At 44.0% G+C, this 22,853-nt stretch overlaps 1 protein-coding gene across 3 annotated transcripts in view; it reads right to left on the bottom strand.

The window, feature by feature from the left end:
* The window catches only part of STK10 (serine/threonine kinase 10), a 212,631-nt gene that overhangs the window by 97,849 nt on the left and 91,929 nt on the right, over window positions 1-22,853 (bottom strand). For all 3 annotated transcript variants that reach the window (XM_068277145.1, XM_068277148.1, XM_068277146.1), the window contains exons 3-4: window positions 12,840-12,888; window positions 1-118 (exon numbers count right to left, since the gene is read on the bottom strand). The exon at window positions 1-118 is cut by the window's left edge and continues 32 nt beyond it. In XM_068277145.1, coding sequence (XP_068133246.1) covers window positions 1-118; window positions 12,840-12,888 — 167 coding nt within the window. The remainder of the gene's footprint in view (window positions 119-12,839; window positions 12,889-22,853) is intronic.

Genomic DNA, 22,853 nt, shown 5'->3' with positions numbered 1-22,853 from the left:
ACATTCCCAGCTTTTAAGTCTCGGTGGATGATCTTCATGCTGTGGAGGTAGGCCAGTGCGTCCAACATCTGCTTACAGATGGCCTGAATCTGAGGCTCTGTCAGTCCACGATCCAACTCTGTCAGGAAAAAAATATAACAGTCAGCAAAACTTAACAAGACACTTCCCAGGCCTGGTCTTTTATACAGAGGAGGATGATTACATTTGAGAAACAATTCTGCTGCAATAGGCAATATGCAGTGAACTGATCTCAGGGTGCATGTAGGAAATACTATCTATTGGAGATAAAGCCCCTCTCCATGCAGTTCTGTGTAGGCACTCAGTGACGGAGCTCGTTATTCATGTATATTCCCTTCTTGAAGCTCTTGGTAAGTAGCCCAAACTCTGCACTACAGACTGTCACTGCTATAAGATGCAGTTTTCCCAGAAGATTCAGTCTGTGCCGCAGCAGCAGTTCCCCCACTCAAAGAGTATGATACTAACTCGCGTAAAGGGTACAGTAGAGGGAAGTCTCTGGATAATTCATAGCCTTCCCTGTCCCACTCAAGCTCGCTGTTCCAGCACTGGGACCATCAGAGCCTATTAGACAAGAGCTTGTCAAATAGGTTTGCGTGGCTGTTCTTTTGCTCCGTGTGGTGGCACTCATACACGAGATGGGAGTGTGGCTGTCAAGAAGGGGATGCAGAAAAGGATTGGAGAAGCCTCTTGGTCATCCACAGGCTTCCCGTTAGTAGAGGTAGGAATCTAACTTTTCTTTTCTAAAACCCACAGGTTAACATTAAAGGACCTCTGTCGCAAAAATCTTAAAATTTAAAATACATGTAAGCATACACAAATAAGAAGTACGTTTCTTCCAGAGTAAAATGAGCCACAGTTTACTTTTCTCCTCTGTTGCTGTCACTTACAGTAAGTAGTAGAAATCTGACATTAGCGACAGATTTTGGACTAGCCCCTCTTCTCATGGGGGGGGGGGGGGGGGGTTTCTCAGGGTTTTCTTTATTTTAAAAAGCACTTAGGCCTGGTGCACACCAAAACCCGCTAGCAGATCCGCAAAATGCTAGCAGATTTTGAAACGCTTTTTCTTATTTTTCTGTAGCGTTTCAGCTAGCATTTTGCGGTTTTGTGAAGCGTTTTTGGTGTAGTAGTTTTCATGCATTGTTACAGTGAAGCTGTTACGGAACAGCTACTGTAACAAAAACCGCCTGGCAAACCGCTCTGAAGTGCCGTTTTTCAGAGCGGTTTGCGTTTTTCCTATACTTAACATTGAGGCAGAAACGCCTCCGCAATCCAAAATCTGCAGCATCCCGGGAGTATGAGTTTCTGCAAAACGTCTCCCGCTCTGGTGTGCACCAGCCCATTGAAATACATTACCCAAGCGTATCCGCAGCCGCAAGCGGATCGCAAAACGCAGCCGAACCGCTCTGGTGTGCACTAGGCCTTAGTGAATAGAAGTTGCTCTGTCCAACTGCCAGAAAAGTGTGCAGCGAGCAGGGAGGCTGGCCAGTATCTTTGTATAAATCTTTTTCAGGGAATGTCTTTATAAAGAATAAAGGCCACGCTGAGAATACCCCATGAAGAGATGGACTAACCCAAAATCTGTCAGTAATGTCAGATTTCTACTACCTACTGTAAGTGACAGCAACATAGGAGAGAAGTAATTTATGGCTCATTTTACTCTAAAGAAATGTACTTATTTGTATGCATTACAAAATGTTACGATTTTCTCGACAGTTCCCCTTTAAAGAGACACCATAGTTACAAATAGTAGAATGCGATAAATTATTCAGGATGCTAACTTTTACAATCAATTTTCCTTGTTTCAGCGTCAGAAACACTTCCTATACCTGTATATTGCTGTAAACTGATCTGAAGCCCTGCATTCCCAGTGATGTCACAGCCTAGGCCTATGTGGGATTCTCCTCCTACTGCAGTATGGAAGATCAAGTATTTTTTCTACTGCCTTTGTAATAACCAGTTTACAAACACTCAGCAGAGCTGCACCTGACAGCCTTCAAAGACACCTGAAATGAGAGAGATTAGCAGGCTGCCATGTTCATTTCCTTTTAAACAATGCATATTGCCTGGCTGCTCTGCTGATCCTCTGCCTATAGTAGCCATGAACCCTGCAAAAAGCATGCAGATCAGGTGCTCTGAAGAAAGTCTGACTGAATTAGCCACATTCGTGTTTCAGGTGTGTGATTCAGACACTACTGATGCACGAAAGATCAGCAGGGTACTGATTGACACACGTGCAGGTACACTCCTCTTCTTCAGTCCTGGCAGGATGAGCTGGATAGGCCTCAGTAGAGCAATGCATGGAGTTACCCACATAAACACAAACAATAGTAGCTTTTGTTAAACCCCCAAGTTTAGGCAGAGTTTTATATGCATTTCAAACCTTGAAAATTAACTATTCAAAAAGGGTTTTGCCCACAAACAATGCAGTTTTTGAAAACTAAATAAGAAAACTACCTGTGCAACCAGTTCATAGATCCTCAGTGATTAACTACTGCCTGCTCAGAGCTAATCAGACTAAAACATTCCTTCTCTAGTCACATGGGCATGAAAAGGCAGAGTGGATGCTTCCTCAGCTAACGTCATGCCTCCCCAAACCACAGCCTATCACAAGCTGACCAATGTTCTACTGAATACATGTTGAATGTGCCTGAAATTAGGCTTTAGGAAGAAATTCAGTTCCACACAAATGCTTTTCAACATTACCATTATGGTTTACCGCAATTATTAAAAGCTTATTTATAAAGTGAAGCTTTTATTCAATAGAATAAGCTGAAACCTCTGTGGCCAATTTAAAAATGTGAAGAAATGTGTCAGCACACCGTTTCTCCTTTAAATCAAGCTCTTTTATTGAGCCATGCGTTACAAAAGGTACGAAACCGACAATTGTTTCGGGGGCCTCACAGGGTCCCCCTTCTTCAAGGCGTAGTTACAAATGCATGCATGTACAAATCACCATATATACTAACATAATCCCCCAATGCCCCACCCATAGTGATGCAGAACAGTGATGTCATCTCCATTGTTTACAACATAGTCATACCATATAATCAATTGCATCCTGTAATCGAAGCCCCTGAATAGGCAATAATGTTTATCAGTGCGCTCAGCGCTGCTGCACATTGTTGTTAATACCTCTTGGGGGTTTCTCCAGTCACACCCTGTTGTTAAACAGTAAATAATTGCTGCAGCGTTTGAACGTATGTGCTAAGGCAGACCGTTGTCAACCAGACTGATAGGCTGGCTGTCTTCACGCGCTGTTACACTAAGCTCCGCCCCTCGCCTGCAATAGGTGGAGGGATCTGGAGCATTGGAGTGCGCCGCTCTCCCCGTCCGCTTCCGCCCAAACATGACGGAACTACGTGCGCCGCTGTTGGTGGGCGTGTTCGCCGTCAATGCGTCACAGGGTTGGTCGCGTTCTGCTGGCATGCCGCCGTTCCTATGCCAACATGATGCGTGGCCATCAGTCCCGCCCCGTCATGTTTGGGCGGAAGCGGACGGGGAGAGCGGCGCACTCCAATGCTCCAGATCCCTCCACCTATTGCAGGCGAGGGGCGGAGCTTAGTGTAACAGCGCGTGAAGACAGCCAGCCTATCAGTCTGGTTGACAACGGTCTGCCTTAGCACATACGTTCAAACGCTGCAGCAATTATCTACTGTTTAACAACGGGGTGTGACTGGAGAAACCCCCTAGAGGTATGAACAACAATGTGCAGCAGCGCTGAGCGCACTGATAAACATTATTGCCTATTCAGGGGCTTCGATTACAGGATGCAATTGATTATATGGTATGACTATGTTGTAAACAATGGAGATGACATCACTGTTCTGCATCACTATGGGTGGGGCATTGGGGGATTATGTTAGTATATATGGTGATTTGTACATGCATGCATTTGTAAGTACGCCTTGAAGAAGGGGGACCCTGTGAGGCCCCCGAAACAATTGTCGGTTTCGTACCTTTTGTAACGCATGGCTCAATAAAAGAGCTTGATTTAAAGGAGAAACGGTGTGCTGACACATTTCTTCATAGTTCTACTTGAGACATTGCCTATGTCCCAGTGTCAAGCACCCGACAACTACTTTGATGGTGTGCCCTTCAGAACTCCTTTCCTTTTTTGCAGTTTAAAAATGCACTTCCCTTGTCACAGAAATGATAGCTTATTAATGAAAGGTTTTGTGTTTCTTCTATGGGTCAATTTGAGTTCAAGATCAGGATTATATGTAACAACCTCCAGCTAAAGACTGAATCATTTTTTCCCTGGATATATAATCAAGCAGCTTTGAGACATATAAAAAGGGAATTACATCATAGCTAGCTTGTACGCTAATCCAAGTTCAGATCAACAATTACCAAGAAAGAAAGAACAACTTGTTTGGAATATTATTCTACAGACAGTCAGGTAATGACATAAAAGGTAGGTGTGTGTGTGTGTGTGTGTGTGTGTGTGTGGTGTGTGTGTGGTGTGTGTGGTGTCAGGGGCGTATCTGAGTAATATGGCGCCTATGACAAACACTAAATTTGCGCCCCCCCCAATTGCTAGTTTAAAGTGTCCCTGTAACATAAATTGAATAGCCATGGCCCCCTATATTTTAGATTTAAGTAGCCATGTGCCTCAAAATTAAATAGTCTGGCTGCTTGCTGGGCGGGTTGCAGCATCTGGCTGCTTGCTGGCAGCATCTGGCTGGGGTGGGTGGCAGCATCTGGCTGGGGTGGGTGGCAGCATCTGGCTGCTTGCTGGCAGCATCTGGCTGGGGTGAATGGATGGATGGCAGAATCTGGCAGGAGTGGATGGATGCATGGCAGAATCTGGCTGGGGTGGATGGATGGATGGCAGAATCTGGCTTGTGTGGGTGGATGGATGGATGGCAGAATCTGGCTGGGGTGGATGGATGGATGGCAGAATCTGGCTGGGGTGGATGGATGGATGGATGGATGGCAGAATCTGGCTGGAATGGATGGATGGATGGATGGATGGCAGAATCTGGCTGGGGTGAATGGATGGATGGCAGAATCTGGCTGGGGTGGATGGATGGATGGATGACAGAATCTGAGTGAGGTGGATGCATGGCAGAATCTGGCTGGGGTGCATGGATGGATGATGGATGGCAGAATCTGGCTGGGGTGCATGGATGGATAATGGATGGCAGAATCTGGCTGGGGTGCCTGGATGGATGGCAGAATCTGGCTGGGGTGGATGGATGGATGGATGGATGGATGACAGAATCTGGGTGAGGTGGATGCATGGCAGAATCTGGCTGGGGTGCATGGATGGATGATGGATGGCAGAATTTGGCTGGGGTGCATGGATGGATGATGGATGGCAGAATCTGGCTGGGGTGGATGGATGGATGGATGGCAGAATCTGGCTTGTGTGGGTGGATGGATGGATGGATGGATGGCAGAATCTGGCTGGGGTGGATGGATGGATGGCAGAATCTGGCTGGGATGGATGGATGGATGGATGGATGGATGGATGGATGGCAGAATCTGGCTGGGGTGGATGGATGGATGGATGACAGAATCTGGGTGAGGTGGATGCATGGCAGAATCTGGCTGGGGTGCATGGATGGATGATGCATGGCAGAATCTGGCTGGGGTGCATGGATGGATGATGGATGGCAGAATCTGGCTGGGGTGCATGGATGGATGATGGATGGCAGAATCTGGCTGGGGTGCATGGATGGATGGCAGAATCTGGCTGGGGTGGATGGATGGATGACAGAATCTGGGTGAGGTGGATGCATGGCAGAATCTGGCTGGGGTGCATGGATGGATGATGGATGGCAGAATTTGGCTGGGGTGCATGGATGGATGATGGATGGCAGAATCTGGCTGGGGTGGATGGATGGCAGAATCTGGCTGGGGTGGATGGATGGATGGCAGAATCTGGCTGGGATGGATGGATGGATGGATGGCAGAATCTGGCTGGGGTGGATGGATGACAGAATCTGGGTGAGGTGGATGCATGGCAGAATCTGGCTGGGGTGCATGGATGGATGATGGATGGCAGAATCTGGCTGGGGTGCATGGATGGATGATGGATGGCAGAATCTGGCTGGGGTGCATGGATGGATGGCAGAATCTGGCTGGGGTGGATGGATGGATGGATGACAGAATCTGGGTGAGGTGGATGCATGGCAGAATCTGGCTGGGGTGCATGAATGGATGATGGATGGCAGAATTTGGCTGGGGTGCATGGATGGATGATGGATGGCAGAATCTGGCTGGGGTGCATGGATGGATGGCAGAATCTGGCTGGGGTGGATGGATGGATGGATGACAGAATCTGGGTGAGGTGGATGCATGGCAGAATCTGGCTGGGGTGCATGAATGGATGATGGATGGCAGAATTTGGCTGGGGTGCATGGATGGATGATGGATGGCAGAATCTGGCTGGGGTGCATGGATGGATGGCAGAATCTGGCTGGGGTGGATGGATGGATGGATGACAGAATCTGGGTGAGGTGGATGCATGGCAGAATCTGGCTGGGGTGCATGAATGGATGATGGATGGCAGAATTTGGCTGGGGTGCATGGATGGATGATGGATGGCAGAATCTGGCTGGGGTGGATGGATGGATGGCAGAATCTGGCTGGGGTGGATGGATGGATGGATGGATGACAGAATCTGGGTGAGGTGGATGCATGGCAGAATCTGGCTGGGGTAGATGGATGGAAGACAGAATCTGGGTGAGGTGGATGCATGGCAGAATCTGGCTAGGGTGGGGTGGGTACTCACAGTGTTTCAGCACTCATTGCCCCACCACGTGTAGCACAGAAGTTCAGTCAGTGACCAGCAGATCTGCATCTCTCCCCTTCCTGCAGCCACTCTGTAATCCACTGGCTGGGTCTGTTCAGAGAAGCATGAAGAACAGCCAGGCGATTGTAGAGCAGCTGCTGTGGAGGGGGAGAGATGTCGATCTGCATGTCACGGACCTTCTGTGTTATCCGTGTGGTGGGGAAATGACTGCTGATATGTTACTGTCCCCAGCAGCTGAGGGCAATACGGAGCTGCAGGATTGCCCAGCAGAGAAGCCCTGCAGGATTGCCCTGCAGAGAAGCCCTGAGCAGCCATCACTGATCTTCCGTGCTGCTCGGGCAGGATTGATGGCTGCAGGACCTGAGCTAATGCCGTCACTGATACAGATGAAGGGAAGGGGGAGGGAAGCTGTAATGTGCTCTGCCCCCTCTTTATTTACACAGCGTGAGTGGAGGGCAGAAGCGAGCATTCACAGCACAGGGAGGAGGAAGAGGGAACTGCGCCCCCCTAGTAGCTGGAAGGAGGCGGTGCCCAGGGCATTAGCCCCGCCTGCACGTCTGTAGATACACTTCTGTGTGGTGTGTCCCTCTGGCGGCTCCGTTACTGGCAACACTCCCGTCTGAGTGTCAGGCCAAGGCTTCCTGATCCGTGACGCTCCTTGTCATCATGACAGCCGCTACGTGTCATCGCGGCGGCCGGCGTGAAAGCCCTGCACATGCGCAGTTCATAGTTAGAAAACCGCTCATGCGCAGGACTGTCACACCGGCCGCGGTGATGAAACGTAGCGGCTGGCGTGATGACGAGTATCATCAAGAATCAGGAAGCCTTGGCCCAACACTCAGCGGGAACGTTGCTGGTAACTGAACCGCCAGAGGGACCTAGAACGGACCTCGCAGCCTACGGTGGGCTGGAGGAAGCCCCAGGTGAGTACCAATTTTAAATTTAACCCCCTGCTCAGGGTCCCTTGTTGGTACGCTTTTTTTTTTCCATAGCAGTGCATTGAGAAAAAGATTTCAGTTAAAAACGCGTTAAGTGTGAAAACATGGGCATTACTTGGAAAATCAGTAGCTAAGAATGAAGCCGACGAGTGTAGGAAACCCATGTTTCCCAATGTGTAGATACTGTGCAAAAGTGCAAGCCAGTTTCTGATATCCTATGCAGGCCACTAAAGGCAGATACCCATTACAGGTTTGATTAAACCTCAGAGGGACAGTTAAAGTGAACCTCCGGACTAAAAATCTACTCAGCAGAACTGAAAAGGCTTGGTGTTTAACAGTTTCACAGCATCAGAACTTTGTTTTTCTTACCAAAGCCTTATTTTTCGCTGCATTTTTAGCTAAGCTCCGCCCATTAAAGAAAACTGCCCGGACTTTTTTTCCTTGATGCTGTGCAAAGCATGATGGGATTTCCTATGTTGTTAGCCTAGCAACTGGGGTGATCAGCACACAGGACAGTTGGAACTGTGCCTCACGCTCCCTGTCACCTTCTTTCAACCAAAAAGATGGCTGCCCTTATGAAATCACAAACATTTGCCTGTTCTTTTAAAACAGGGTGGGTAAGAGATTATATTACCTATCTATTTTAATGAACATAACTAATGTAACTTAATGACAGTATGTTTGTTTAGGCTGAAGTTCCTCTTTAAAGAGACTCCGTAACAAAAATTGCATCCTGTTTTTTATCATCCTACAAGTTCCAAAAGCTATTCTAATGTGTTCTGGCTAACTGCAGCACTTTCTACTATCACTATCTCTGTAATAAATCAACTTATCGCTCTCTTGTCAGACTTGTCAGCCTGTGTCTGGAAGGCTGCCAAGTTCTTCAGTGTTGTGGTCTGCTATGAACTCACCCTTCCAGGCCCCTCTCTGCACACTGCCTGTGTGTTATTTAGATTAGAGCAGCTTCTCTCTTCTCTCTTATCTTTTACAAGCTGGATAAATCGTCCTCTGAGCTGGCTGGGCTTTCACATACTGAGGAATTACAAACAAGGGCAAAGCTGTTTGCAGGAAGAAAAGAGCAGCCTGAAACTTCAGTGCATGGGGGAAAGAAACACACAAATGATCTCTTGAGATTCAAAAGGAATGCTGTATACAGCCTGCTTGTGTATGGATGTATTTTTCTATGTGTGGACATACTGTACATCAACCTACTTCCTGTTTTGGTGGCCATTTTGTTTGTTTACAAACAAACTTTTTAAAACTGTTTTTAACCACTTTTAATAAGGCGAAGGAGCGGCGAAATTGTGACAGAGGGTAATAGGAGATGTCCCCTAACGCACTGGAATGTTTACTTTTGAGCGATTTTAACAATACAGATTCTCTTTAAGGTGGCCATGCATCAGTCAAAATATGGGCAGAGCCACCACAAGACAGATCTCTTTCTCTATGACCCAATCTGATCAGAGAGGGATCTTGTTACCTGCCCACAAACCACAGACTGATTTCAGCATGAAAACTATCAGAAATCGGCCTAGCACCGCCACCCCCACTGCCTGCCCCCTCTGTACAAAATTGTCCCATCTGGTGCCCGTGCTCCATAAAATCTCACCTCCTCTGCTGTCACAGCCTTTACTGGGAGCAGCTGTCCCATGTGGCATCAGGCTTGTGTGACATCCCAGGCCCAAAACATCAGGAAAACATGTAGCAGCACCAATTTTCCTCCGCTTAAATAAATCATCGGATTGGTAAGGTCAATCAGCCCACAAAATCAGTTGATGTATGGCGACATGGCTGTGGCACTCCCACACCAGAAGAGGAGCACTGCCCTGCTCAGCTGGAGGGTCCCAGGCAGCAGCGGAGGACCAGAAGACAGAGTGGGGAGCCTATGGAGGATCCAGAGGCTTCTATCTCAATAGAGAAACCTGTACACAGCAGGGAGTGTGGTCGCAAGCAACATTCAGCATTAATGCTGAATATTGAAAATAGGACCAAGGGCAGGAACAGAGCAAACTGCCTGGCTGTCCTGCTGATCCTCTGCCTCTAATGCTGGGTACACACGGTAAGATTTCTATGTGATTTTGCGACCCGATCTTTTTTCCCCGCACGATTCCGCACTCTATTCTCTTATCTTCATTCGTTTTTCGTATCTTTTTCCATTCACCGCTTTGAGAAATTAAGCGCAGAAATGATCGGGAGCAATATCGCAGATGACGGATTTTATCTATCGGATCCATCTATTGCACAGATAATCGTAGCGTGTGTATTAGGCATAATACTTGTAGCTATAAACCCTGAACAAGCATATGCAGATCAGAGGTTTCTGATAAGATTAGCTGCATGCTCTGTGATCCAGACACTACTGAAGCAGTTAAGATTGGCAGGATGCACATCAACTGGAATTGTTTAAAAGGAAATGCATCTGGCAGCCTCCATATCCCTCTCACTTCAGGTTCCCTTTAGGGCTGGTTCACACTGCAAGAACTTTTTAAGCACTAGTGATTTGAAAAGTTCTCGCTAATGTAATGCTATGGGCAATTTCTATAAAATCACATCCCTCAAGTGGGATCCCACACATAGCATTACATTAGTAAGAACTTTTAAAATAACATGCGCTGTTGACTGGGAGAAAGATTTAAACATCTTGATAGACCCTGAAGATCTGCCGGATATCTGGACCAATATCCCCAAAATTTCTATTAATGCTGACCTAGTTGACGTTAATTACAAGCTACTTTTTAGATGGTACTTGATTTCCTCCCGTTTGGCTAAATTTAATAGTGATATATCCCCGAACTGCTTCAGGGATTGTAGCGCTTCTGGCACTCAAGACCATATTAGGTGGAAATGTGCTAAAGTCCGCCGGCTCTGGCTAAGAGTGTGTACTTGGGCCTCCTCTTTGGTCAACCAACCAATACCTAGGAACCCAATTCATACCTTATTTGGCCTTCCCTACCCTAACCTTACTAAATCACAAAATACACTAGTAAATTATATCTTTACTGCTACCAAGCTGACGATTGCCGCAGCATGGAATTCTAGTCTCCTCTCCATTGACCTGGTGAAAAGCAGATTAAGCTGCATCCTTTTCTTTGAAAAACTACGTGCCCGACTAGAAGATAACATGACTAAATTCAACAAAATCTGGTCTTCCTTCATGGAATATCTTCTAGGTGCTGACTGCAGTGCCAGCATTGGCACTGTTTAATTCTCCTGAGCAGCCCTAACCTTCACCACCTTGGTTGTTTCAACATAGCTGGCTCTCCTCGTCCCATGCTTTACTTTCCTCTCTGTTCTCATCTCCTCCCCTCTTCTTTCCTCACTACTTTCCTTGTTTATGGTTGGATGGGCTTTTCAGAAACCTACTCCTGCCTCCACTGGGAGACAGGTAGAATTAGCAAAACACTAAATTTGAACGAAATAAGCTCTTGCTCAGCCAAAATTTTGGTTTTATGAATGAGCGAGAGATATTTTGTCTTAATTATATTCACTATAACTATTTCCTCTATGATGCAACGCTGGTTATGCTCTAAGTTAAAAGCAGAAGAGTAAAGGGATAGGTTGGCACTAGGTGCATAGACAGGCAGATCCAGGGGGTAGCAGGTGTATAATCCGTGCCTCCGGATAAATAGACACTAATAGGATACTTGTAAGAGAAAAAGCAATCCGGGCACCAGCCAGCAATAATGCTTAGATCACACCTTTAATAACATCCACCTGGAATTCCAAATGACAATGGGTACAATCGGCCTGACAGCCGTTTCGCAGGAACACCTGCTTCTTCAGAGGCAGCAATGCTCTGAAGAAGCAGGTGTTCCTGCGAAACGGCTGTCAGGCCGATTGTACCCATTGTCATTTGGAATTCCAGGTGGATGTTATTAAAGGTGTGATCTAAGCATTATTGCTGGCTGGTGCCCGGATTGCTTTTTCTCTTACAAGTATCCTATTATGCTCTAAGTTATCATTGTCCCTTGGTTACTCCATGTATGCCTGTCAACAATGCCTCTGTAACTTGAACACGTTTATCTTCATTACTCCTTCTACAATTGTTATTAGAGTTAAATCTTGTGCATGACTATAAACTGTGCTGTAGCCTGTTAATATGCTTATGCCTATACAGTCTGTGCAGATTTATGTTAACTTGTTATCTTATAAAACCCAATAAAAATGATTGAAACAAAATAACATGCGCTTAGAAATAGCTCTTGCAGTATGAACTAGCCCTAGGTAGCCAGTACAACCCAAGTCAGTTTGCAACCATCTCCGTTCACTTAGGCCCAGTTCACACTTGTGTTAAACGGTCTGTTTGTGGAACGGATACTTCTACAATGGAACGGATGCGAATGGATCCAATGTTAACTTACAACGCTACAACCCCTGAAGCAGTTCGGGGAACCGCTCGCATTGGTCCGTTGGAACGGCACCAATTTTTCTGGACACCGCAGCCCAGTGGAACTGAAATGGAAGTTCAAGTAGGCCATAAGACCTAATGTGAAAACACAATGGCTTTAAATTTTTTTTTACCTTTCTGGCCACTTTTTGTCAAGTTTCGACGGTACAGTGCCATATTTGATTGCCCATGTGCCCTACACTGCTAAAGGATTGGGATTCATACCAGTTCATTCTGGATTATTTTTCAGGAATGGCAGAAATCAAGCCATACAGTATTGAGGACCTGATTGTCCAAGTCCAGGCTCACCTGTGCTCTTTGGGATTACTTGGACATTCATGTAGGAGAATATTTTGCCAGTCAGCCTCCCTAAAGAATCAGAGCAAGTCAAGGCTGTCAATCTTTAGTACTGAGGTTGCCTTCAGATTAACTGAAGAAGGATAGAAGGATCTATGCAGTGGTTCAGCAGGTATATGCCTTTTTATCTTTTGTAAAAACTGCAAACTTTTTATTCATGATCTGATAAATGTTTTTTTTTTTTTAAACCTTTGTCTGAACTTAGTTTGTAACAGTTTAGTTGACAAGTAACTACACTTAATCATTACAGCATATAAATCAACTATTTCAAGCAAATTGTTTTTTTATTGGCTAATGACGTGACTCAGTTGTAATTAAGTAAAAATAGAACAGGGAACTTGAGCAAATAATTTCAAATAGAGGAGTGAAGTTCATTCACCTAGCATTATGGCATCCACGGCTCCACCTTGACAGAACTCGATCATGATCTGCAAAAAGGCACAAAACACTAGTCAGAAATCGGAAAAAAAATAAAATAAAACAAATTACGCTTTACAATTACCGGTACCAGAAAACATAAGTCTTACAAAACTAGATATTAGACTACTGATCTATCGGGTTTTAGTTCTGGTCAAGATTAGGATGATTTCAATATGAAATAAATATAAACATCACACTTACAGTAAAAGTAATCTCCGTTATTACTGATTAGTGCAGATTTATTATACATAGAAATGGTAAATATATAAATATAACTTAAATAGGTCTCAAACGCATAAAAACATCATGTGTCCAAGTACATAAACAATTTTTGTTTATATTTTTTATTTTTAAAAATGTTTGTTTATTTTTTTTTTTTAACATTTTCATGAATTGGAACAATACAAATTAGTTCAGGTAAAAGGAGAAATATCAATGTTCTTGTCTGGAAACAATACAAGACTTTCCTCACAGAGGAGTACATGTGATAGGACAGTAATAACAAGCTGTATTCAGCAGAGCATAAGCCTCATGCCAGAACAAGTCAACAGACCTTGCTGAATTAAACATAAACAAAACCGGTATTATGTGCCTAAGGGGAAGTCCGTCCCTGTCGATAAAGTTTGGTGACAAAGTTAAGGGAATGAAACTATGTTCCAAACATCCAAAAATCCTCTTTCTCCCCACATTAATCCCAGGCTCAAAACAGATAGAAAGAGGAGGAAGAAATAGCAAGAGACCAAAGAGACCCACAGGGAAACAAGAGTAGGAGTAAGGCCTGGTGCACACCAAAAACCACTAGCAGATCCGCAAAATGCTAGCAGATTTTGAAACGCTTTTTCTTCTTTTTCTGTAGCGTTTCAGCTAGCATTTTGCGGTTTTGTGAAGCGTTTTTGGTGTAGTAGATTTCATGTATTGTTACAGTAAAGCTGTTACTGAACAGCTACTGTAACAAAAACCGCCTGGCAAACCGCTCTTTTTCAGAGCGGTTTGCGTTTTTCCTATACTTAACATTGAGGCAGAAACGCCTCCGCAATCCAAAATCTGCAGCAGCCCGGGAGTATGCGTTTCTGCAAAACGCCTCCCGCTCTGGTGTGCACCAGCCCATTGAAATACATTACCCTAGCGGATCCGCACCCGCAAGCGGATCGCAAACCGCAGCCGAACCGCTCTGGTGTGCACTAGGCCTTAAAGTGTGACGAAGATATCCTAGTGCAGTATAGGAAACGCCAATTGAATCCAGGGCTGCCAAACTCCCAAGAACTTTTGTGCGTCTCAGAATACTTGTAAGTTACTCACTGACCATAAAATGTGAGTTTTGGCTTTTAGGAAATGAAAAGGAGCCTTTCTCCCACATTAAACAGTTTTGGAGACTTCGCTCTCAAAAAGGATAATTTAAAGATGCTATAGCAGTGTTCTCCCCAGAATTGTTCCCAACCGGGTGGAATGAAAAAGTAGCCGGGTGGGGTGCGACAGAGGAATGCAGGGCTGGCACTTCCCTGCTTACAGCATAGGAGGAAGATTAGGAGGTGGCCGATGACAGCTGGGTGCCCACCAAAATTAACCGGGTGGGCTAAAAGAGCATGGGGAGAACACTGTATAGCAAGTTTTGCATACACAGACTGCACAAGAACCTATTTATAAAGATACAATGTAACTAATTTTGATTGCTATCTAACTTTTTTTTTTGCAGAATAACTTAAAGCTTAAATACAGCCTGAAACGACATTTTATTTAACTAGGTTATCGTCTTGTCATTTAAAAGTTATGATTACTTGCCGGTTCTGTTCCTCCTGAAACCTACCTGAACCCTGTGGCTGCTGGCTTCCAGCGTGTAGCCCCACCCCCAGCTGAAAAGCATTATGGTGTTTTCTCTACTCTATATAGGAAACACCATGGCAGTTCAGCAAGGAAAGGGCCAACGCACCGAAAGGCCGCAGCCACGGGATTTGGGGAGGAACAAGTCATTTTAACTTTAAAATGACAATATTAAATAAAAATTTATTTTTCAGAATGTATAGTTGCTTTAAATATAGTAAAGTCTATTCAAATCTATGCTTCGCAAATCCCTCCCACTCCAGGGCTGACCATTATTCAGGCCCTGGTCATCCACTGCAGCCTTCTACTATTAGTGCAATTCCCTTATTAGTCAGTAGGGCAAAGTATAAAATTCAGCTAAACAAAATGTGGTTCCACTGAACAGAGAATAAGCAGGGGCAAAGCACATCTGTAACATGCAGGGAGATGTAGTTTGTGTGAGTTGTGGTCCTACTTCTAGCATTGCATGATCACAGAGCTTGTAGGTGTGCAAATGATCATTGTAAGGTGGCCAGAACAAATCTGCAGGCACAGCACTTTTGGGAATTCTGTACAAGTGTACTTCAAAAAAAGCACCCCTCCCAGAGGCTGGATCGAGGCACATATCAGTTAGTGCATTCATCTGGCACCAGTGGCCAGACACAGTGACATCACACTGTACTTTCCTTATGGTGACAGTACACCAAACAGGAGCACATGCAGAGGGGCTGAACCTTGGGGATTACACATCGCTGATGGGCAGGCAGAGCGGCAATCTATGCTCTATGGATACATTGGACGAAGCTGGTTGCTAGTATCGGTTTCACAGAAGGTGTAATATTGTTTTAAACTGAAACCACACTGAAAACAGCTTTCTCATTTGTCATATTTTATAGTCATAAGGAGAGGACTGTGATCTTAATTCATTAACTTAGTTTACAAAAATTATATCCAAATAATTACACCTGTTTTGCACGTCCTTAAGATTTGCAACATGAATCATTTTAGAAGGATTAGCAAGAATTATTGTATGGAAAACAAAGTACAAATAACTTCATGTAAACTCTTTAATTAGTCAACAACCTTGTGAGCAGTGCAATCAGTGTCTATGCACAGCAGAGCCATTAAAACTGTACCTATACTCCAGCTTCCTTCCTTTGTTGGCAAATAAGCAGAGTGCTTAGAACTACAAAACCAATCTATAAACACAGCATACTAACCTAATTAAATATTTTATTCAGCTGTTGCTCCTCTCCAATACTTTGAATGTAAGTGCTGCTAAACTGGCCCTTCTCAAGTGCCAGACAATTCTCTGCTCCATGGGACTACATATCAACCTTCTGGATTGCTGAAGATGAAAACTGCCCACAGTTGGGCAGCATCAAATTGGGTCATGTTCTATGACATAACACTGGTCACATCAGTGCAGAGACCAGGGAGTGAGCCCACAGTGTTGTGGAAGGGTTAGATGTTAAGACTGGATTTTCAGCCAACTATGGTGTTCCACTGGGGATTAAAAGGACCCACTTCAGGACAGCAGGGAGGCTGGCTAAATGGGTAATACTAAGTATGCAGCTCAGTTAGCAGTTTGATATACTGTACATCAATACCATACAGGGCTGGTTCATGGTAATAACAGACAGATATGAAAAGTTTCTTTAAATAAGTTTCTATGGCAAAGCAAAAGTACTGTATATTCGAGTATAAGTCTAGAAATTTAGGTCTGATTCACTTCATAAAAGTATAGGTGTCGACTTATACACGAGTCACAGGCAACACTGAGCACACTGAGTAATGTGTGTACCAATAGTGACATTCCCATTTGCAGCAATGTACCCAGTGCTAAGTGATACTTTGAGGAAAGGAAATGCCAAGAAAACACAGGTCTGAAAGTCCTGGCCACAACAATTAGCATGGATAGAGGCAGGGGGGGAAATACTGAGCTGCATAAAAGAGAGTGAATCATTGCAGCACTTGTGGGCCTGAAGAAGGTACTGGCTGCATTTAAAGGATTTATCCGGGATAAAGTAAATAAACGCTACTTACCGGGGGCTTCCTCCAGCCCCAAACTCCCAGGACGTCCCTCGCCGCAGCTCTCCCCGCAGCCATTTGCCGGAGCTCCGACCTGGGCCCCGGCGATGATGTCAGATCGACCTGGAGGTCGCTCTGTACTGCGCCTGCGGCGCTGTCAATCATCACTACGTGGGCCGGAGCGGACTGCGCAGGTGCAGTAGACCTTACCGGGGGCTGGAGGAAGCCCCTGGTAAGTAGCGTTTATTTACTTTATTTATCCCGGATAACTCCTTTAAGGGACAGGAGGGGTCAATGGCTGCAATACAGTATGCAGTGCAGGCATTAACCACTCCTGAGTCCCAAGTGCAGCCATTAACTGTGCTGGGTAGACTTTTACTTGAGTGAATAAAACATTCCAGCTTAAGAGGGTTGAATATTGGAGTCGACTTATACTCGGGTTGACTTGTATTCGAGTATATACGGTAATTGAAAAACAAATTGCAAATTAAAATTATCAGAACTAGCAAGGTGAAAAAAAAAATATATTCCAATATATTTAATTTTATTTTAAACAATACCAGTTGCCTATCCTACTGATGTTTCTGGTCAGTAGGGTCTGAATCACACACCTGAAACAAGCTAATCCTGTTAGATACATCTCATCTGCATGCTTAGGGCCTATGGCTAAGAGTATTATGCTGCATACACACTTGAGATAAAAGTCTCTGGAAAAGGCAAGATCACAGACCAATTTTACTCCATTCCCTGTAGTATGAGAGCCATACTCTACACAGTCTATTCTATTGAGCTGAACTCCCCATCAGATAAAATCTTTGCAAGATGCTGCACACAAAGATTGCCCGTACACATTCAAAAGATCAGTATCTGCAAAAGATCTCTTCCTGCAATAGATCCGTTCCTGCAAAATGCATTCATAGTCTATGAGATCTGCAGATCATCATACACACCTTGTTTAACAGGCAATCATCTGCAGATCAGATCCACCAGGATAGATTTTCAGATCTGCAGATGATTGCCAGATATGCAGATGAAGTCTGTTAAACAAGGTGTGTATGATGATCTGCAGATCTCATAGACTATGAATGCATTTTGCAGGAATGGATCTATTGCAGGAAGAGATCTTTTGCAGATAATGATCTTTTGAATGTGTACGGGCAATCTTTGTGTGCAGCATCTTGCAAAGATTTTATCTGATGGGGAGTGCAGCTCCATAGAATAGACTGTGTAGAGTATGGCTCTCATACTACATGGAAGGGGGTAAAATTGGTCTGTGATCTTGCCTTTTCCAGAGACTTTTATCTCAAATGTGTATGCAGCATTAGAGGCAGCGGATCAGCAGCAATGCCAGGCAATGTGCATGATTCAAAAGGATGTATACAATGAACAGAGGTGCCAAAAGTATAAGATTAGATTAAATGAGCTTAAAAACCAACTTAAATGGCAAAATTGAAGGAGGAAGTGGTGGTCTTACCTCCCTCAAGCAGACACGACAACGACTGCGATTCAGACAGTCAAACACATTTATTAGGAACTCCAAAAAGAAATGCAACGCGTTTCGCAGGTTCAACCCCGCTTCATCAGGCAATATAGGGAGGAGTATCAAACAATCTGCACAAGGATTCAAATTAAGCGCCTCCGACTGGCAGCATGTAGATTGCAAACAGCAGAGGGGATAAGATTGATCCTTGTGGCACTCCAAACTGTAGAGGTGCAGGTTTGGACATTATAGGACCTAGGGATACTCTGTGTTCTGTCAGTCAGGAATGATCTGAAACACTGGAGGACTGATCCACTGATGCCACAGTACTCCTGAAGTCTGTTAAGCAGGATTTTGTGGTCAACTGTATCAAAAGCCCCTGAGAGATCCAACAGGATTAGGATGGAGCATTCCCCTCTGTCCCTTGCCATAAGCAGATCGTTGCAGACTTTGATGAGGGCTGTTTCACAGCTGTGGTGTTTCTTAAAGCCAGATTGTAGAGGGTCCAGGATGTTTACCGACAGCCTGGTTTCAAGTTGCAGATAGACAGCCTTTTCAATAACTTTACCTAAGAAGGGGAGGTTGGAGACAGGTCTGTAGCTGCTCATAGCATCTGGATCCATGGAAGGTTTTTTAAGAAGGGGCTTGATGATCCCTTCTTTTAGAGAGGTAGGAAACATCCCTGCTTGCAGAGAACAATTTACTATTTTGTGAAATGCTGGACCAAGCAGGTCAGGGCATTTCAGCATATGTTTAGTTGGTCCAGGTCGCAGGTTGTCTGGCAGAGACGACGGAGGATGTCTGAGATCTCTTCCTCGCTGATACTTTTGAAGTCAGTCCAGGGTGTTAGGTTGTTTTTGCAACTATTTCCAGGAGTTGAATAAGTCTTAGGTGCTGTAGACTGAATGAGACCGAATAGAGGATACTTTGTCAGCAAAGTAGCAAGCAAATTTCTCACATAGCTCCTTTGAGGGAGTTATAGTAGGTTTTAGACAGGATGGGTTACATAGTCTATCAACTGTGCGGAATAGCTGGGCTGGTCTGTTGGCAGCCTTTGCGATCTCCTGTGATAGGTAGGAGGATTTTTTCTTGGTGATCGCATTTTGGTAGCTTTCCAGGTGAGAGACAAGGGTGTTTATCTTTTGAATTTTGAGATTTTCGCCACTTCCTTTCTAGTCTGCGCACTTCTTTCTTTAGGTCCTTTAGTGAGCTGTCAAACCACCGTGCATGGTGAAGTGGTGTAGACCGTTTAATGCGAACTGGAGCAAGGGCGTCATAGACAGATGATACTGCATGGTTGTACTACATCAGGACCATGGAGTCTGGGTCTGCGCAATGATTGGTTAATGCGTCGAAGTTGAGGGTATTCTGAACATGCTGGGGTGAGACATCTTTCAGAGAACGGTATTTTATGAGTTCTTTCCCTCTGTGTTTTATCGCTGGTGCTGTCAGAGAGAAGTGGATGGTGTGGTGGTCTGACCATACCACTGGGTTTATATCCATGTGTGATATTAAAAGTCCGGAATGAAATATAAGATCCAGGGTGTGCCCTTTCTTGTGGGTGGGGAGGTTGACAGCTTGAGAGAAACCCAGTTCACTCATAGTTTACGTCCTAGGCGGGAGTCGTGATCTTCCACCCATGCATTAAAATCTCCCAGGATGATCCATCTGGGGTGTTCCACTGTTAGGCAGGATAAGAGTTCAGATATTTTTCGGGGGGGGGGGGGGGGGGGGTATATTCTCTTATACTCTGTTCCCTCCAGGAGACGAACATTTCATTTTTTTCTTCAGAAATGATAGGAACAACTCCATAAATTAAGGTGATCATTCATAGGTCTTGATTCTCCCCCCAAGTACACGGCCAGTTACACAACCAAAAGTGCACTTAGCTTTTAAAGGACAACTGAAGTGAGATGTAAATTGAGGCTGCCATATTTATTTCCCTTTAAACAATACCAGTTGTCTGGCAGCCCTGCAGAGCTATTTGGCTGCAGTAGTCTGAATCACACAAGAAACAAGTACGCGCTAGTTTTCTCAGATCTGACAATAATGTCAGAAACCCCTGATCTGCTGCATGCTTGTTCAGGGTCTATGGCTAAAAGTATTAGAGGCAGAGGATCAGCAGGAAAGCCAGGCAACTGGTTAACTCTCACATGTAAACATAAAGAAGCATGTTTCTTCCAGAGTAAAATGAGCCATACATTACTTTTCTATTATGTTGCTGTCACTTAGTGAGTAGTAGAAATCTGACATAAGCGACAGGTTTTGGTCTAGTCCAGCTCTTCATAGGGGATTCTCAGCATGGCCTTTATCCTACCTAATAATAGGCAAGTGTCTCAGCGTCCCATGTCCCTGTGTCAGTGCTTTTGCGCTACTGCGCATGTGCTGCACTGACAGCCATTGGGACAGGATGAGGACCTGCCAGGGGGCCTGGGATGGCGTGTGTGTGCGCACATGGTGGGAATGCGTGCTGACATGCGGTGATGGCAGCGGTGAGAGACCTAGAGCCCGTTTTAAATGGACTTAGGTCAGCTAGTTCCATTCACCAAGTGCTTTTGAAAATAAAGAGATCACAGAGAATCACCATTGAGGAGATGAACTAGTCCAAAACTTGTCTGTTCTGTCAGATTTCTACTATTTACTGTAAGTGACAGCAACATAGGAGAAAAATAATGCATGGCTCGTTTTACTCTGGGAGTAATGCAATAAAATATATATATATATATATATATATATATATATATATATATATATATATATATATATATATTTTTTAAGATTCTCTTTTCGTGACACTGATCCTTTAAGAAACCAATGTGGTTATTCGTGTGTGTGTATACCTGGAAATATAGCAAGAAATCAAGTGGGCAATGGTGCATTTGACATATTTATAGCCACACTATACTTGAGTGACTGCCCTTGGAACAAACAAAAAAAAAATAAAAAATAAAAAAAATAGAGCTATGAAGTTTAAATGGGAAAGGAAAAAATGAATGTATTTTAAACTAGTCAATTAACACCTCAAAGCTAAGTCAAGGGAAGCCGTGTAGAACGGAGGCTTGGAGGCCTTACACAAGTGTGAAAAGTCCTTGAAGCTTCTAAGTGGGAACCTCTGAAATAAAACATTTTCATGACTGCATTAATCTGCCATAAGAGATTCCCAACTTAGATCTTTTACTGCCTCCCAGGCGAGAACACCAAATTGGCTGTGGGTGTAACAGCTAATGAAAGGCACAAAGTAACTGTTTTATTGGGAAGAAATATAATAGGCTGTCAGTTCACAAGCCAGAAATTGAGGACCGCATAGGTTATCCCTGACTTTTGATCCATTGTCTCTGCAAATCTTCATTATAACTGTAGTTAGAAAAAAAGCACAAAAAAAAAAAAAAAAAAAGCACAAAAAAAAAAAAAAAGATTCCAAAGGCTCTTAAAATAAAGCTGCAGCTCCCCAAGTCCCCTGGCAAGGAGTGCTTTGCAGGTTCCTACTGTACCAAGTTTTTTGTTCATCAAGCTGTAAATATTTCCTCCTCTGCTCATTTCCTTTGTTTCTATACCTAACTATGGTGAAGGTCAAGGCACAGCTGTGTTTATGCGATTTAAGCCAAAGCAGGAGGCAGGTTTTAAGATTTGTTTGAGGACAGATCTATAAGATGTGAACAAGCCATACATAGGAATTCACAACAAATTACACAAAAATCAACACTTTCAAAACTCTTAAAGGCATACAACCAAATAAACACGGCAAGAACTAAGTTGTGGGACCCTAAAAGAAATAGCCTTATGAATTTGGTTTAACCACTTCAGCCTACAGCCAAAATCATATGCATCCAAGCAACGTTCACCTCCCATTCATTTGCCAATAACTTTATCGCTACTGATCACAATTGATCTATATCTTGTTTTTTCCGCCACTAATTAGGCTTTCTTTGGGTGGTTCAATTTGCTAAGAAATTTTTTTTCGAATTCCATTTTAACAGGAAAATAAAGAAAAAAATGGAAAAAAGTCATTATTTCTCAGTTTTTGGCCATTATAGTTTCAATTACGGTAGCATGTATTACTTTTAAACTCATGTATTTTATTTGCCCATTTGTCTTGGTTATTACACCGTTTAAATTATGTCCCTATCACAATTTATGGTGCCAATATTTTGTTTAGAAATTAAGGTGCATTTTTTCAATGTGTGTCCTTCACTATTTACAAGCTTATAATTTTAAAAAATATAATAAGATACTCTCTTGACATGTACAGTGGAGGAAATAATTATTTGACCCCTCACTGATTTTGTAAGTTTGTCCAATGACAAAGAAATGAAAAGTCTCAAAATAAACCTACCATTGAAATGATACTGTTCTAACAGTGGCAGATAGCACATCAAAAGGAAAATCGAAAAAATAACCTTAAAGAAAAGATAGCAACTGATTTGCATTTCATTGAGTGAAATAAGTTTTTGAACCCCTACCAACCATTAAGAGTTCTGGCTCCCACAGAGTGGTTAGACACTTCTACTCAATTAGTCACCCTCATTAAGGACACCTGTCTTAACTAGTCACCTGTATAAAAGTCAGCTGTCCACAGAATCAATCAATCAAGCCGACTCCAAACTCTCCAACATGGGAAAGACCAAAGAGCTGTCCAAGGATGTCAGAGACAAAATTGTAGACCTG

The sequence above is a fragment of the Hyperolius riggenbachi genome, chromosome 3 (assembly GCF_040937935.1).
Source record: "Hyperolius riggenbachi isolate aHypRig1 chromosome 3, aHypRig1.pri, whole genome shotgun sequence".
Taxonomy (NCBI): domain Eukaryota; kingdom Metazoa; phylum Chordata; class Amphibia; order Anura; family Hyperoliidae; genus Hyperolius; species Hyperolius riggenbachi.
This window is presented reverse-complemented; position numbering and strand designations above follow the sequence as displayed.